The sequence below is a fragment of the Neodiprion lecontei genome, chromosome 2, assembly GCF_021901455.1.
Source record: "Neodiprion lecontei isolate iyNeoLeco1 chromosome 2, iyNeoLeco1.1, whole genome shotgun sequence".
In the NCBI taxonomy this organism is placed as follows: domain Eukaryota; kingdom Metazoa; phylum Arthropoda; class Insecta; order Hymenoptera; family Diprionidae; genus Neodiprion; species Neodiprion lecontei.
In genome coordinates this window covers 33,229,824-33,245,925 of record NC_060261.1, presented here as the reverse complement: position 1 = coordinate 33,245,925, position 16,102 = coordinate 33,229,824, and the positions used below count along the sequence as shown (strand labels likewise).

General features: G+C 34.6%; 1 protein-coding gene across 10 annotated transcripts in view; it reads left to right on the top strand.

Annotated features, from left to right (window-relative positions):
- Positions 1-2,657, top strand: part of LOC107216754 (protein abrupt) — a 67,997-nt gene extending 65,340 nt beyond the window's left edge. For 9 of the 10 annotated variants that reach the window (XM_046730321.1, XM_046730320.1, XM_046730323.1 and 6 more), the window contains one exon: positions 907-2,657. In XM_046730321.1, the coding sequence (XP_046586277.1) occupies positions 907-1,859 (953 nt within the window). In that variant the 3' untranslated portion in view covers positions 1,860-2,657. The remainder of the gene's footprint in view (positions 1-906) is intronic. The other variant, XM_046730322.1, reaches the window with a different exon arrangement.
- The last annotated feature ends 13,445 nt before the right edge of the window (positions 2,658-16,102 follow it).

Below are 16,102 nucleotides of genomic sequence, written 5' to 3'. Positions count from 1 at the left end.
TCAATCTGGATAATGTCTACAGATAAATTGCTTTTAAGGCAATCACGTTACTGAAATAAACTACCAATTTATTTTATATATTAAAAAAAATATATTTTTAGATATTGTCGATCTCGTTAATAGTGATAAATTACTTCGCGCCTCATTCTACTTGATTTTCTTTTCACCAATCCATTTGGTCGCAACGCTGAAACACTCGTCAAATACTAATTTAATTGCTGTCCCTACTCCGGGACTTTTGGCAGACACACGACGGGGATAATATCGGGAAAGGTGTCGCAGAAATGGGGTCGACCGAAGGAATAGATCGCGAAATATGCATACAAACGTTTTACCGCATTGGCGTTGATCGACATCGAGACTCTGCAGAACCAACATCTTTGAATCTTTAATGATTATTTCTATTTTCAGTATACCTTTTAAGGAGAGAATTTTTCTCGCCGGATATATCGTTACTAAACTGATTCAATTCAACACAATTGATAATCTGAATTTTCGATTCTAAAAATATATTTTACGTACTCAAGAACTGAACACGACATTCAACTTTTTTTACAAGTTATTAAAACCGTTATTTGGAAAGTTATTCAAAAATGTTTGATACTGGCATAAAATGGATGAAAGCAGAATTTTAAACACTCTCTCGACTTTATTGAGAAATAGATCAATTTGATAATTGCGAGGGGTTCGAAAGATCGCTGATTATACCGTCAATAAGCAACGGTCGTTTTTTAATCTGTCTTAATATATTTGACGAGAATTGAACTGACGGGGAGGGGGGGGGGGGGGGGGGGGGTAAAAACAAACAAAAAATAAAAGGAAAGAAGTTAAATTATAAGAAAAGCTCCCGTATTCGATTCAACCGTTTGGAAAATAATCACGCAAAATTTCCATCTGTGATTTCAGTAGCCCGCCGAGGACTCGACATGATGCGAGTCAGAGCTACGGATCCGCGGCCTTGTCCGAAGTGCGGGAAGATATACAGATCGGCTCACACGTTGCGGACGCACCTCGAGGACAAGCACACGATATGCCCGGGGTACAGATGCGTGCTTTGCGGAACGGTCGCGAAGTCGCGTAATTCCCTGCACTCTCACATGTCGCGTCAGCATCGAGGCATCAGCACGAAGGACCTGCCGGTTCTGCCGATGCCGAGTCCCTTTGACCCCGAGCTTGCATCACGGCTGCTGGCAAAGGCGGGGGTCAAAGTCTCCCCGGCGGAGCTGCGCGCCAGGGCGAGTCCCACGGGACCGCGTCGAGGCGACATGCGTCTGGAACTGCCGAGAGGGGCGCCCTCGGAAACCGGAAGCTCGGTGTGCGGAGGCGACGATCCCGAGGACCTGACGCTGCCGCTGAGCTTGCGATACGGCTCGCCGACGCCGAACAACAACACGGTGATAACGAAGGTGAACAAGGCGCCGGGGGCGATCGCGGCCAAGTCCCACGACACCCTCCACGTCACCCGGGAGCCGAACACCGCCCCCCTTCAGCCCCCGGGGCACCACGGACCCGGGCATCACAACAGCGCGACGGGCTCGGCGATACTCGACACCTACCTGCAGTTCATCGCCGAGAATTCGGGACTGACGATGGGCCTCAGTCCCGAGCAGGCGACGGCCGTCGCCGCGGCCCACGCCGCGAAAATGGCGCAGATGAGCGCGATGGACAAGCTGGGGGGTCGCGGCATCGAGGATTATCCCATGATAGGGAGGGACGAGGGCAGGGGACCCGGCGTCGTCCACGAGGAAAGATCTGAGGTTCACCTGCAACGCACGCCGTTGGACGAAGGCGAATCGTCGGGCGCCGAGGAGGACGACTTCAGCGACAACGAGGAACCGGAAGTCGTCAAGGCCGAGTAGGATTACGCGGGATGAGTCGAACCACGTGCTCGATTCGATATATATATATATATATATATATATGTATATATATATAATATATTATATATATATATATTTTTTTTTATATATATATATATATTGTAACAACGGGGGAAATTAAGAAAGGACTAAGAGAATCAAAGAGTTCTCTGTGCGATTTAAGCGAACGCCGAGCCAAAGAAGTCTCATGAACAAGGAATATTTTAGAAAGAAAATAGATGTATTTGGACACGAAGTTCTCTTTTTAAAGTCCAGAGACTGACTGTTTTTACAATAATGTCGGTTGACGCAGCAACCTTATTCTTTTGAAAGACATAAGAGGTTTATAAACGTCTTTTATCTATGATGACTACTAGATCATTTAAAAGGGGACGAAACGGGTGATTTCACCCTTTGTAACAATATATATATATATCGATCTGGCGAAGACCAAACACAGGCGGACACTGGTCGAGAAGTGGGAGGAAGAGAACTACTCGACGGCGAAAGAGGGTGTCGGATGAGGAGGTGATCGCGATCGTGATCAACTGCGAGAAGAGAAGATGAAAACAGAAACGAAAACATGAGTTCATTCGGTAACGATAATACCCATATTATTATTATTATTAATATTTTCTGTTTTATCACGTCTATGTACGTATACGTCGCATCGGCGATGCTTGAATCTCACGCGGGGGTAACAGAGGTAGGTAGAGCGTTTTCTATCACCGAGTCCCGTATTGTACGTATACAAGGGCAAAAAAAAAAAAAAAAAATTATCTTTATTATACATATTATCATACGAAGAGAATGACTATAGTTACGTGAGCAACGCGCAATACCTCATTATAGAAAATTGCAAAGCTATAATATACTTATGATAATTGTACTCATCCAACTAACGCGGATTATCATTTAATTTTAACTCATTTATTATTTGTTTAAAAAGAAAAAAAGTAAATAATAATTATTTTTTTTTTTTTTTTTCTTCGTGTTTCGTGTGATAAATTTTCGAGCACGGGCGACGAATACTCGCCACTGCTGCCGTTACTGCGCTACTCGAGTCTGTACGCTACGTGGAATTTAAAATGCATTCTTATACATGTAAAATGCAGGATCTTGCATATTGTGTAGGAGATGATTTAACGAAGAAGGAAAGAAGGAAAGAAAAGAGAATTTTGATAAAGGAACGAAATGTGACAGTGAACACGAACGGATATAGGCACGCGTGTGTAATGTTTGCATCTCGATATACATTACATACCGGGAAAATCTCTTGAAATTTGAAAATGAACCGCGCATGCGCGAGGTTTATCGGCTTTTCGTGCAGGCTGGCCATTCCGAGTTTTCAGCTGAGCAGACTGTTTCTTGCGGCGATGTAGTTCATACGAATATTCGAGGTTAGAATCTCAAACAATTGAGGTAGCGACTCGAAAAAGTTTGGGAAGCATTTGTTATTGCTTTGGAAAGTCGATTCTTCAAAAAATGGTTGGAATTTAATGCTAATGCTCTTTGAAAATTTAAACGTACACGTTTTGCGTACTGCTGCGGGAAGATACCTACCAATGAGATTGAATTATTTGGCGCATGCGCGGTTGATTTTCAAGTTTCAAGAGATTGTCCCGGTATATATATATATATATACGCGTGGTACTATATATATATATATTATAACTATTAATTACATATACAAATATTATAAACATATACACTATACTATAGAAAGTCCATCCACTACCTCAGATGAATTCTATTTTTCGTATATAAAAATGAAACGACTAATGAAACTACTAATATAATAGAAATAGAGAGAGCTGAAAGAAAAGAAGAAGAACAAAAAAAAAATGAATAAATAAAATAGACTAACATAACGAAGAAGAAGAAAAAAATAATAATAAATAAAAGCTCGCAGTTTTCCGCTCTTGTAGATCCGGCAGATATACGTTCGTACGTATCGTACGATACCCAGATTCTGCGTATGAAATTCTATGCAAACAATTAACAATCTTACGATCATCCGGCAAAAACAGCGAGCTACACAATATTATATTCCATCCGTCTACCTCAGTGCACATATAAACAATAGATTTAGATAAAAGTGAAAAAGTTTGAAAAAGAATGAAAATGAATAATTCGTTATATTTCATATACATATAGTTGATACATGCATGCATAATATACATATTGTATACAATATACGAGTACATATACCTCTTACATCGACGGGACTGAAAAGGATTTTCTTTAACTACAGCCGATTGATCCTCGATGATCGTCGTCGATCGCGAATTATACAATAATACGCAGCTAGGTTTTTCCATGACTTTAATGAGAATAATGATAATAATACTAGATCGATACGCGAGGAGAGAATTTATCTCGGTGATAAATAGGGAAGTTTCCGGATCAATATAGTCGGTACGGTCTCGATCCGAATACATTTTTCAACTACGCGAACGCAGCATTCGTAGTAACGTCACGCGTATACTGAAACCCGTGACATGTCGTCTCGTCGTGTCTCATGAATCTTTCAACGTAGAACGAAACGTAATTGATGAAGAAATAACTATGAACGATTACGCGAATTGATGAAAATTAGATTATAAGCTATCGGCAATCGTGAGAACAATTTCAATTAGGCTACTTAAAAATTCAACAGACGTAATTATGTTTTAGTCATACGTCATGTACTTTATACCCCAACACATATATTACAAGCATACGCAAGATATACATTTTATTTTTTATTTTATTATTTTTCTTTGATTTTTTTTTATTTTATTTTGTTATTTTTTTCTGAATCATTGTAATTTAGCAATTCTTTTTCTTCCCACTTTCTTAAATTTCTTTTAATTTTTAATTTTTTTTTCCGGGCCAGTTTCTGACCGGAAGGGACGAGTACGAAATTATTATTATTATTATTATTATTGTCATTATTATTATTATATATATATATCTTGTCTAGGACATAGAGGTTAGTGGCGCGATGTACTATAATAGTACACGCAGATTATTGCGTAGCTATGCATACACATATATTACTGTAGAGGTAATGACGTCGAGTAATTTAGGGACCGGCCGATACACCTACGGTACTTGGTAATATTAGAAAACTGGTTAGCGATAGGCAGGGGCGTGTGTATGTGCACATGCATATACAAACACACACACACACACACTATAAATATAGATCTAAATGGACGACGGCGATACGAAGCCGTTATACATATACATTTAGGGTACATCAGTCGCTATATCTCGTTTTATAATGTCGTAATATCGTTTTTTGACATATTTTTTCGACGATGACGTTCGAAAAACAAAATGATGCTAAAAATATCGTAATTATTGATCATCTTTCCGCGGATTATACGTAATGTATATTTACGAGCGAGATATGATAGTTATTAATAAATAGCGTAAAGCGTAATAGGCGGGTAATGCAAAAATACACAAATATTATACATATACACGCATACATATATGTGATGAATTGATTTTAATTGCCATGTTTTTCATTATATATACCTATACGTAGGTGTGTGCTTATACATGGAGAAGAAAAAAAATGCGCATGAACGACTATTGGAAATTATGATCAAAGTTTTAAAATCAAAAATTATAATTATTGCATAATTTTTATTTTATATATATACATATACGCGCACTCTTACGTGTATTAGTCGAATAAATGGAAACGAAGAAGGAGAAGATCGCTTACGATCAAAAATGGACGGAATTTTTTTCTCAATTTTTATAAATTTTCACAATTCTTTTTTCACGTATCTGAACATATATATCTTCTAGGGGTGTGTCGGTACCCGAAATTTCGAGTACTCGAATTCGGGTTCGGGTCGGGTTTGCATCGGGTCCGGTTTCTTGGTAAATCCAAAATCTTCGGGTAGTCCAAAAACTTCGAGTAGTCTAAAAACTTCGGGTACTCCAAAATTTTCGAAAATTCACTTTCACTTTAGAAATCCCGATATTTTATCGGAAAGTATCGGGTAATCCGAAATTTTCGGGTAATCGGAAAGTTTCGGGTAATCTGAAAGTAATCCATTTTATCCGATCCGACCAGACCCGAAGAATTTCAGTACCCGCGCACCTTTAATATCTTCTTTTCTATTTCTTTTTTTTCTATTCTTTGCTCTGTCTTTCTTTATCCAACGAAATGTTACTTTTCTAATCACGTTCTCGTTACTAACAAACATTTAATCGTACACTATTAACGTTTCGGCCCTGATGGGGGCCCTCCTCAGAACCAATTTATTTAAACCATCTGTCACGAACAAAAATAATAAAATAATGTACAACTCCTTTTTTAGCAAAACATGAATAGTTTAGATAATAAGCCAGGATGTTTATGCACTATAAGTGAGAGGAATTCCTTTATTATCAATTTATTTAAACCATCTGTCACGAACAAAAATAATAAAATAATGTACAACTCCTTTTTTATTCCTCTCACTTATAGTGCATAAACATCCTGGCTTATTATCTAAACTATTCATGTTTTGTTAAAAAAGGAGTTGTACATTATTTTATTATTTTTGTTCGTGACAGATGATTTAAATAAATTGGTTCTGAGGAGGGCCCCCATCAGGGCCGAAACGTTAACACTATAAAAAAGTGTTTTGAGTTCTGACCTTCATATCCAAGAATAACATTAGTCAACAAGTCACCAAGGTCAAGAAAAAATTGTCTTCATTTAATCGTACACTTTACGCAGTGTAAAACTTTCGCCTCTGCGAATTGAGAGAAACTGACAAAAGAAGGCAAAACGGGGAGAAAAGAGACGCGTGACAAAAATTTAAAGATACTAATGATTATTATTATTTTTCTCATTTTTTATCATGAGGTTAAATATAATTACTAAAATTGGCCATGACTTAATTAGTTGTAAGCTTTTCCTGCCGGTTTCTTTTTTGTTACATGTAATTGTTTATCTTCACCTGAAACATACCGATTTCTTGCATTCAATTTTAACGACGATTTAAACGAACGAATGGAAATAAATATTTAATGCAAAATAATCTTACGAACGTTAGAAATCTAGTTAAATTGCAACTCTATCAAGTGTCACGTTACACGAATACACGAATTAAAAGAGAAAAACAACAAGGACGATTCTGAACTCGCGTTTCAACATCGCGTTTCTTCCAACTGTACAATAATTGAAATTTTTCGATAGAATTACACGATGCTGCTACTTATGCTGCTGTTCCTGCGGTTGAAGAAACTTGTATTATTGCAAGAAAAAAAAAACCGGCTCGGATATTATAGTTGTAAAATGGTTCCTACTAATATACATAACATAGATTGTAAAATTTCGTAGAGAAAATTTAGCCACTATTACTACTATAGATACGTATAAATAACGAAAATATATGTGTGCATATGTATACATATGATGGCGTATTCATAATATGAAGTCAGCAAGCGGTTACCAAACTCTGCGTCACGCATTATATATCAGTAAATTTAAAAATCGTCGACGAACCGACAGTAGCATTTCTTTCAAATCGCAGATGTATATTCTGTTATACTTTTTCAATAGAATAAAGCACATCATATGAACATGCATGTACACATATGTGCGTATAATTAAAACGAGAGTATATCTGTATACAAGATAGTTGCATAATGCGTATGAGTCGTATGGAAATACTCCAAGCATACTAACGAGTATAGTTCTATAAGATAATAATATACAATATTGCGTACACACATATATTATGCGAATTGAGGTAAATGAGTAATATTAATAAAATAAAATAACAATAATTACAGTAATAATAAGAATAACAATTTTAATGGTAATGATGATAATAATAACAATCGACTGCAGACATCGTATAACGTGGGCATGCAAGTGCATGATAATAAGTTACTGTTAAACGAAAAACGAAACGTTCACGGAGAGTAAGAAAAAAAAAAAAAAGAAGAAAATGAAACAACAAAAACAACCACAAACGACAATGAGCGAGATGATTCATTTGAATCGTGTGAACGAAAAAATCTTCTCCCCTCTGCAGTTTCTGCTATGGACGATCGATGTTATAATCGTAAGTGTTTAAAATTATTAAATGAAAATAACATTAAACAACAAGAAATAATAAATAAAAATACACGTATATAATTAATAATTTAACTTATCGTCCGAAGGTAACAAAAATTTAACATTGAAAGGAACAAAACAAACAATACGTTGTGTATACGAATTAATAATTGAATCTAACGATTGTATACGATTTCTCCGTAGTAAGGAAAAGTTATTGAGATGAATAACATAGTAGAAAAACGAAAAGTAAAAAAATGCGGTCGAAGAATGAATAATACTATTGATATAATATTAATGTAGTAGTGATAACAAAAAAACAAAACAAAAAAAAAAAAAAAAAAACAACAAAAACAATGATAATAATAATAACATTGATAATGATAATATATATATATAGAATAATGTAATAATCACATTAATAATAATACTAATAATGATGATGTTATAGTAATAATAATATTAATAATATTAAAAGTAAATATAAAAATAATGATAATAATAATAATAATAATAATAATAACAATAATGATACAATTTTTAGATAACATGTGAACGTCCAGATTTCATAAACGCGTAGCAATATTTTTTACTAAATTTATTCAATACACGTGTTATAGGTCAAAATTCGTATGCAAAAGCAAATAATATCAGTCGAAGAATTTTTGATTGCGAGTGTGCAACATAGAACGCGTATCAGACAAATACACGTATTCCTAAAAAAAAGTTACTCCTACTTATTACAAGAAAGTATCCACGTGAAGGTTTGGCATAATACAAAATCACAGCTATTACATGAAAATTCTTGGAAACACCGATATTCGCTATTTATTGCGTTTCACATTTGTGAATTCCTAAATGAATAAATAAATTAACCGGGGAGGGAGTGGTGGAAGATTGAGGAAATCGATATATAGACAATTGCGAAGTAATGTAACCGACCGGTAATAACGAGCAGTATAAAGTTTTAAGGTTAACTTTTTTTCGTTCGTATTACTTTTGAATCGTTTCCTATTATTCCTATTTCTATTCTAATTTTCCACTGCGTTGGATTAACAAAAACCATCCGGGTCCTAATCTTGTGGTAGAAAGAAATTAATAATAATAGTAATAATAATAAAAAACAAAGAAAAAACTAATAAATCACTTCTTGCCTTGAAGCTCTCTAAATGGTAAATGAATGTAATAAATGAATGAATATATAAAAAGTACAAATTTTTTCATCCGATAAATATGAGAATTATAATATACATATTACCTACGCGTAACTTTGAACGTGTCGTCGCGTATAAATAATGAATTGTAACGCGTTTATAATATACACATTCACATACATACATACATACATACATACATACATACATACCCGTGTAGAATATGGGACATTATAAGAAAAAAGAAAACGCTGAGAAATTTGGAAAAAAGTGATTAGGGTAAAATTGTAACTATATACTCTCGTAATGCCACAGCCGATCATACACAATATAATTGTTAATGCGATGGATAGGCTCTCTATTTACTCTTTTTCATCAGCTCTCACCCGTCTATCGGTTTATCGTTCTCTGTCTTTCTATTAATTAACGATTAACAAGAAACCTAACACCTATGATATTGGGGTTACGATTAATAACAGGGTTAGACTCAAATACTTAACGATCACGTATTTCCTATTGTAACTGTCGGAGAAGTTACGTAAAAATACAGGTTCGCGAGCTTGACTGGTTTCCTATTACAATGCGGAAAGCAAATGCTTTGAAATGTTGTGAAAAATACTTTAACGAAAAAGTACGTGTTTTCAGTTTTACGTCTGGAATGAGACTGTTTTTACAATAATGTTGGTTGATACGGCAACCTTATTCATTTGGATAACATGTGAGCGCTTTTATATGTTGACTACTAGATCATTACAAAAGGGGGCAAAACGGGTGATTTTACCATTTGTAAGACTATCTTATACAGGATGTCCCTAAATTGGGGGACACGGACCAGCCAGCCTGATACATGACTGAAATCCAACCGAGAATTTCTTAAAATATTCGGATTTTGGTAGAAATTGGTGAGTGGAGATTTTTCCAGTCATCAGTAACCGATCCAAGGTCGGATTTCCAAAATTTATGATGGTCGATCCATTATTAGTGGTTCAAAATAAAAAAAATCGTAATATTTTTTTATGTACTACGATATGCTAGGGCTTTTGAATCGGCAATCACGAATCTGAATTCGTAGTTCGAAAATTGGAATTGGATATTAATATTTATTTGTTCCATGAACCTGGAATTTGCAGTGTGAAAACGGGAAGTTCGAGGGCTGGCTCACGGTCAGCCTTAAGCCGCTTGTTTACTCACACTCAAAATTTATCAAACTTAAAAATATTTTGAATAAGACTATGAATTATCAAAATATCTCTTTTGATATTAAGACTACACGTAGAAATTTACCAAATCGATTAATTTTTACCAATTCAATCGAGCCGTAATTTCAATCGAGTCCGATTATTTTGTTGAAATCGATCAATCGATACATCGATTATTCTCAGACAAGTGGCCATCACTAGCATTGATCTCAACAATTTCAACGTTACTTGCTACTCCAGACCCACATTGAATCGACGAGGAAATAACTGGGAATTTGAATGACACCATATTTTTTTGAGTTGAATTAATTAAATTTATTCATGTAATTCGACTTCATTTTTCTATACCAAATAATAATAATTATTTTTCCTCAAATTCAGATAGATTTATTAAATTGAATTTGCTTCATTTGAATTCAGGTATTTGGGAATTTCCTTCTTCTTGATTTAAAATTCCTTTTTTATTTGAATTTAATTATTTTTCTCTCTAAACATAAAATTTTGGCATGAATCTAAAGTAATTCAAAGTAACTTGACTTATTACAACTCTTCCTAATTCAGTTACATCTCAAATAATTCTCATGATTTCAGTTATCATTTTTAGTGATTCAGTGAATTCTCATTTATTCAGTTATTTTGTGTTAACTCAGGTGAATCGTAATTGATTTACAAACCTATTGACACGTCAATTCAGCGAGTTGTTTTTCCCTCGCATTATTGAAAAATCGGATGTCAATGATGAATTTAAAACTAGTGGAAAAATTATGTTGCAAAGACACAAAAAATGTTCGGAAAGCATAATTCTGAAGATCTCAAGCCAGATTGATTGAATGAGTAATTATGAACCCTAACGGCATATTAATCATCTAAAATCTCTAGTTTTATGCATACATCGATGATTGGAAGTGTTTTATAACATTAAATCTTAAATCCCCTGATTTATTTGGACATTTATTTTTATTTTCACTCGTAGATGTGTGTTTCGTAGTATTGTGTAGCCGGGCATTCGCTTATGTATCACACACACGAGTGTGCGTCCGTGGGTACAACAGGGAGAGAGGGGAGGTGCCGATATTTAATTCGTAAACGAATAATAATAATTCACCCAGACGAACAAAATAGCGATTTCCGTGGCGGCAAATCCACTTGAAATGGTGCACTCTGATTGGCCTCACAGTATCGCTTATAATTCAAAAACTATGCGTCGGACGAGCTTCCGGCAAAGAAATTCTCGGTTGGATTTGAGTCAGCTCAGGAACATCCTGTATACTTACTTTTACGTAAAACCGTCACCTCGATGGGGCAGTACTATTGTTATTGTTATTGTTTTTTATTATTATCGTTACTAATAATACGGCCGCTAAGCAATTCGTGTATGTATAATTATACACGTACACATATTACTTACATGTGTAATGACTATTCGTTATTCCATTATTTTCAAGGAGCATATAATAATTGCGTCGTTGCTTTTTGTTTTCTTTTTGTCACTCCTGTTCTGATCTTCTCGAATACAATACCGTGCGTATACGTACAATGAAGATTAGTTCGAAATCGAGTCAAACGTTGTTGCGCGTACAATATTATCACACGTCCGCATTATATATATATATATATATATATATATATATATATAGAAGATGAAATTAGTCGAAATTCCGGTCAGGAGAAGACGTTTAATAATTTGTAAAACGTGAACATAAAAATCGACGTTTCGGCCGGGCCCTGCCGACCATCCTCAGGATTTATCAGGAAAACACCAATCCCTCCTGAACACCTGTTAGTATCCTTAGATGTCAAATCACTGTTTACCAACATTCCAACCAATTTAGCAATATCTATAATCAGTAAAAACTGGCCCAATTTGAAATCTCACACCAACATTAATAAAAAAGAATTCCTCGCAGCCACTAAACTTTGTTTAGATTCATGCTATTTTGCTTACAAAGATAAATTCTACCAACAAATTTTTGGCGTAGCAATGGGCTTACCAATTAGCCCAGTAGTAGCGAATTTAGTACTTGAACATTTTGAAAAAAAAATCATTTCACATCTTTCTTTTAGCCTCCCCTTTTTACTATCGATACGTAGACGATATTATAACGTGTGTCAAGAAGGAAAACCTACAACTCCTTCTGACTAAGTTTAACAATTTTCACCCACGTATACAGTTCACCTTTGAGTTGGAAAAAGATGGTAAAATCAGTTTTCTTGACACTATGGTTATCAACCATAATGACACCATAATTTTAGATTGGCATCACAAACCAACCTGGTCTGGGAGATACATTCACTTTAATTCATATCATCCCATTAAACATAAAAAATCTGTCGCCATATCCTTATTCGATCGCTGCCTTAGAATTTCAAACCCTCAATTTCTCAAAAAAAATTTAAAACTTGTCGAAACAACTCTAATATCTAATGGCTACCCTTTAAAATTCATTAATGATATCAAAAAGTATAGAGTGGATAAAATGTACAACTCGATTGATTGGAATTTAGACTCCAACAACCAAACTAATGTTAAGGACAAATTTAAAAACTCTATCTCTATACCGTACATTGAAAATCTGTCTAGCCAAATCAAAAGAATTCTGAATGACGAGGGTATTGAAATTACTTTTAGAATATCTAATACTACCAAACTTTCTCTGTTTTCTCACCTTAAATCTGTAACTCCTAGTTTAGAGAAAATTAACTGTGTATACAAAATACCATGTCGAGACTGTAGCAAGAGTTATATTGGACAAACGTCACAACATCTAAAAAATAGAATTTCTGGCCATCGCTCTAATATTAAATGCCATGTCACTGATAGATGCGCTTTAGCAGAACACTCCTTAAATCTGGGGCACAATTTCGATTTCAACAACTCTATAACCCTAGCTACAGAACCGAATTGGTATAAACGTATCATTAAGGAAATGATTCATGTCTTTAAGAACAAAAGGAACTCTGTTAACAAACGTACTGATATTGAAAATCTTAGCCACTTATACTCTAACATTCTCTAGTTTTCATAATCTAGTTTTCAAATTTTGGCGCCCCTTTGCTCCGATTGGTCATCTGCCTTTAACATCCATGACATTCGAACATAGATCAATATCACACGTGATCAACATAGATTTACGGATCGATTCCCGCTAACCTTCACGTCCGTCCGAAATGCTGAACTATTAACAACACCTAAGCATGTACTGGTCGTCAAATTTTAAATTTTTCCTGAGGATGGTCGGCAGGGCCCGGCCGAAACGTCGATTTTTATGTTCACGTTTTACAAATTATTAAACGTCTTCTCCTGACCGGAATTTCGACTAATTTCATCTTCAATCTACCTCCTGGTCACGAACTTCTTTCATAAAAATATATATATATATATATAAACACATATAGGTATCGTATAAAAAATTGTACCACAGTATTTAGGTATACATATTACGTACATGAGTTTAGGTGTACGGTATATAATTTTCCACATTACCGCCACTATCTATTATCGCAAAATAGTCATTTCACAATTGCATAATTTCCGTCAAATACGCAGGCATATTGTATAGGTACCATCGCTCGTTTACACGTCGTAAAACAGTATTGCAATATACCTATACATAGGTAAATTACACTGCTGGCTTTGCGTACGTATATATGATGCATAAAATTACATTAAAAAGTCCATCCTCGGTCGATGCGGGAAAACCAATATCATTAAGCATTAACACTATATTTATAGAATATATATACATATAATACATACGAGGCGTTATTAGTCAAAGTCTACGATCTTGTTGCAGCGGCACACACTGTTAAAAATTTCAGTACAAAACTTCTCACACTGTATTAGAAGTTTTATTCGGATACGGAACACGGAATTCACCATACATTTACTGTTTATTCAATTTACAAATACAATAAATTTACTACACGATTTAGCAATTTCAAATTACTTTTTAGTGTTTTTCCTATATATTTTAGTAATATGAAAAATTTTCATTCAATTTCAGACAAATACATTATAATTTACGTCGCTGCACCGAATTCATAAATTTTTAACCTGATTTCGTAAATCTACAATTGTTTTGTACAGTAAATGTGTAGTAAATTCACAATCATTTTTAACAGTGCAAGGCATCTCACGGCGGTTATACTCTAACATTGCAGTATCACTGATTTTTTTTTTTTTTTTTAATTTTTTTTTTTAAACATTCTCTATACAGTATACCTTTTATTCCTAAGTATTCTTATCGTCATATCGGCGAATTTTCGCGACAAAAGCAGGTGCACGCGAAAATTTTCTGAATTGACCCGGGATACGTTATAGATAGTGCAGGACTCAGGTACTTACATATTATATTATAAATAAACTCAGGAAATCTCAAGCAGGCAGGCCGTGATACTTATATATGATCAATCTGCACAGGTTCTACTATACATGTTGTTTTCTTGTTATTATTATTCTTATTTTGTACTCGATTTTTTTACTTATATTTACATAACGCACTTATTGCAATTTTACTCAATTACCAAGTACATCGTAATATAATTGCAGTGTATGTGAATTGTCTATTTTATTGTTATTATTAGTATTATTACGATTGTTCTTTCTTTACTTTCTTTCGTAATTTTTTTTTCGGTCGTGTTCGTCGCGCGGCGGGTGTTTTCCTTTTCTTTTTTACTTTCTTGCGAAAGATTTTTCACACAGTTTTCGTTTACAACGATCATCACAAAACATCACCGCACGAAACCGTATTTAATAAACCTACCTCCATGTCGAAATAATATCAGTCTTCTATAGTTGAATTCATAACGATTGTTATTGTAATCGGTAATATTTTTACACAACTGGTTGAAATAGATTCAACATCATTATTATTAATATCAATATACACCGTCACTATTTTTATCATTATTAACTAATTAATAACCACAGTACTTCCAATGCCATAGAATTTAAGATTTTATAGTTTCACTTTTGTACAGCCCGCGGTCCATTTGAACAACCGAGATTCACCGAAAATCGCATCATCCCATACTAAATCACTTTGATAATTCAAACAGCGTTATTTATTCCTATTTACAACTTCAAGTCACTCTCTTGCGCAATTGTCTCATAGTTTTCCTAAACTGCCGCAATAAAAAATCTATCACAACATTCTTCAAACATCATCACTGCCATCGTGTAACAAAAATATGGATATGCGAATGAAATTCTGAAATTCTCGGCTGTTTCGCGGGCAAAAGTGCTGATGAATTCCAAATCAACAATACAATACGATGTACTTACGCAGTCATATTTTAAAATAGCGCGACTAATTTTATTACTTAATAGGTATACGTACAGTACTATAAATACACGCGCGTATAATAGTTTTAATAATTCTTAAACTCCTGATATTATTACTTTATTATTATCAGTAATTCTCACAGAGTAATTACAGAGCTTGAAGTTATATTTTTTTATTATTATCATCAAATAGATCATATATATATACACATTCGTCTAATACATAATAAGTTTGAAGTTCGTGTCTGTTTTTATTATATGATTTAATTTTCGTTGGGTGAAACAGTCAATGATGACAAGATGCAATTCACAATGGATGATGCTTTTATTTCGACGTTTCGAAATAACCCCGCCTGCCATCGCCAGGTTTATTCTTAGACATTCCTTAGCTTTAACGATGTTGCTTACATGATCTTTCAGAAGGAAGTGAAGCGAAGTTCAGCTAAAGAATGTCTAAAACGAAAATTAAATCATATAATACGTAATGTGCATTTCGCATGCACGTGCGTATAATGCAGAAACTTAATCAGGGATACTGACGCGTCGTA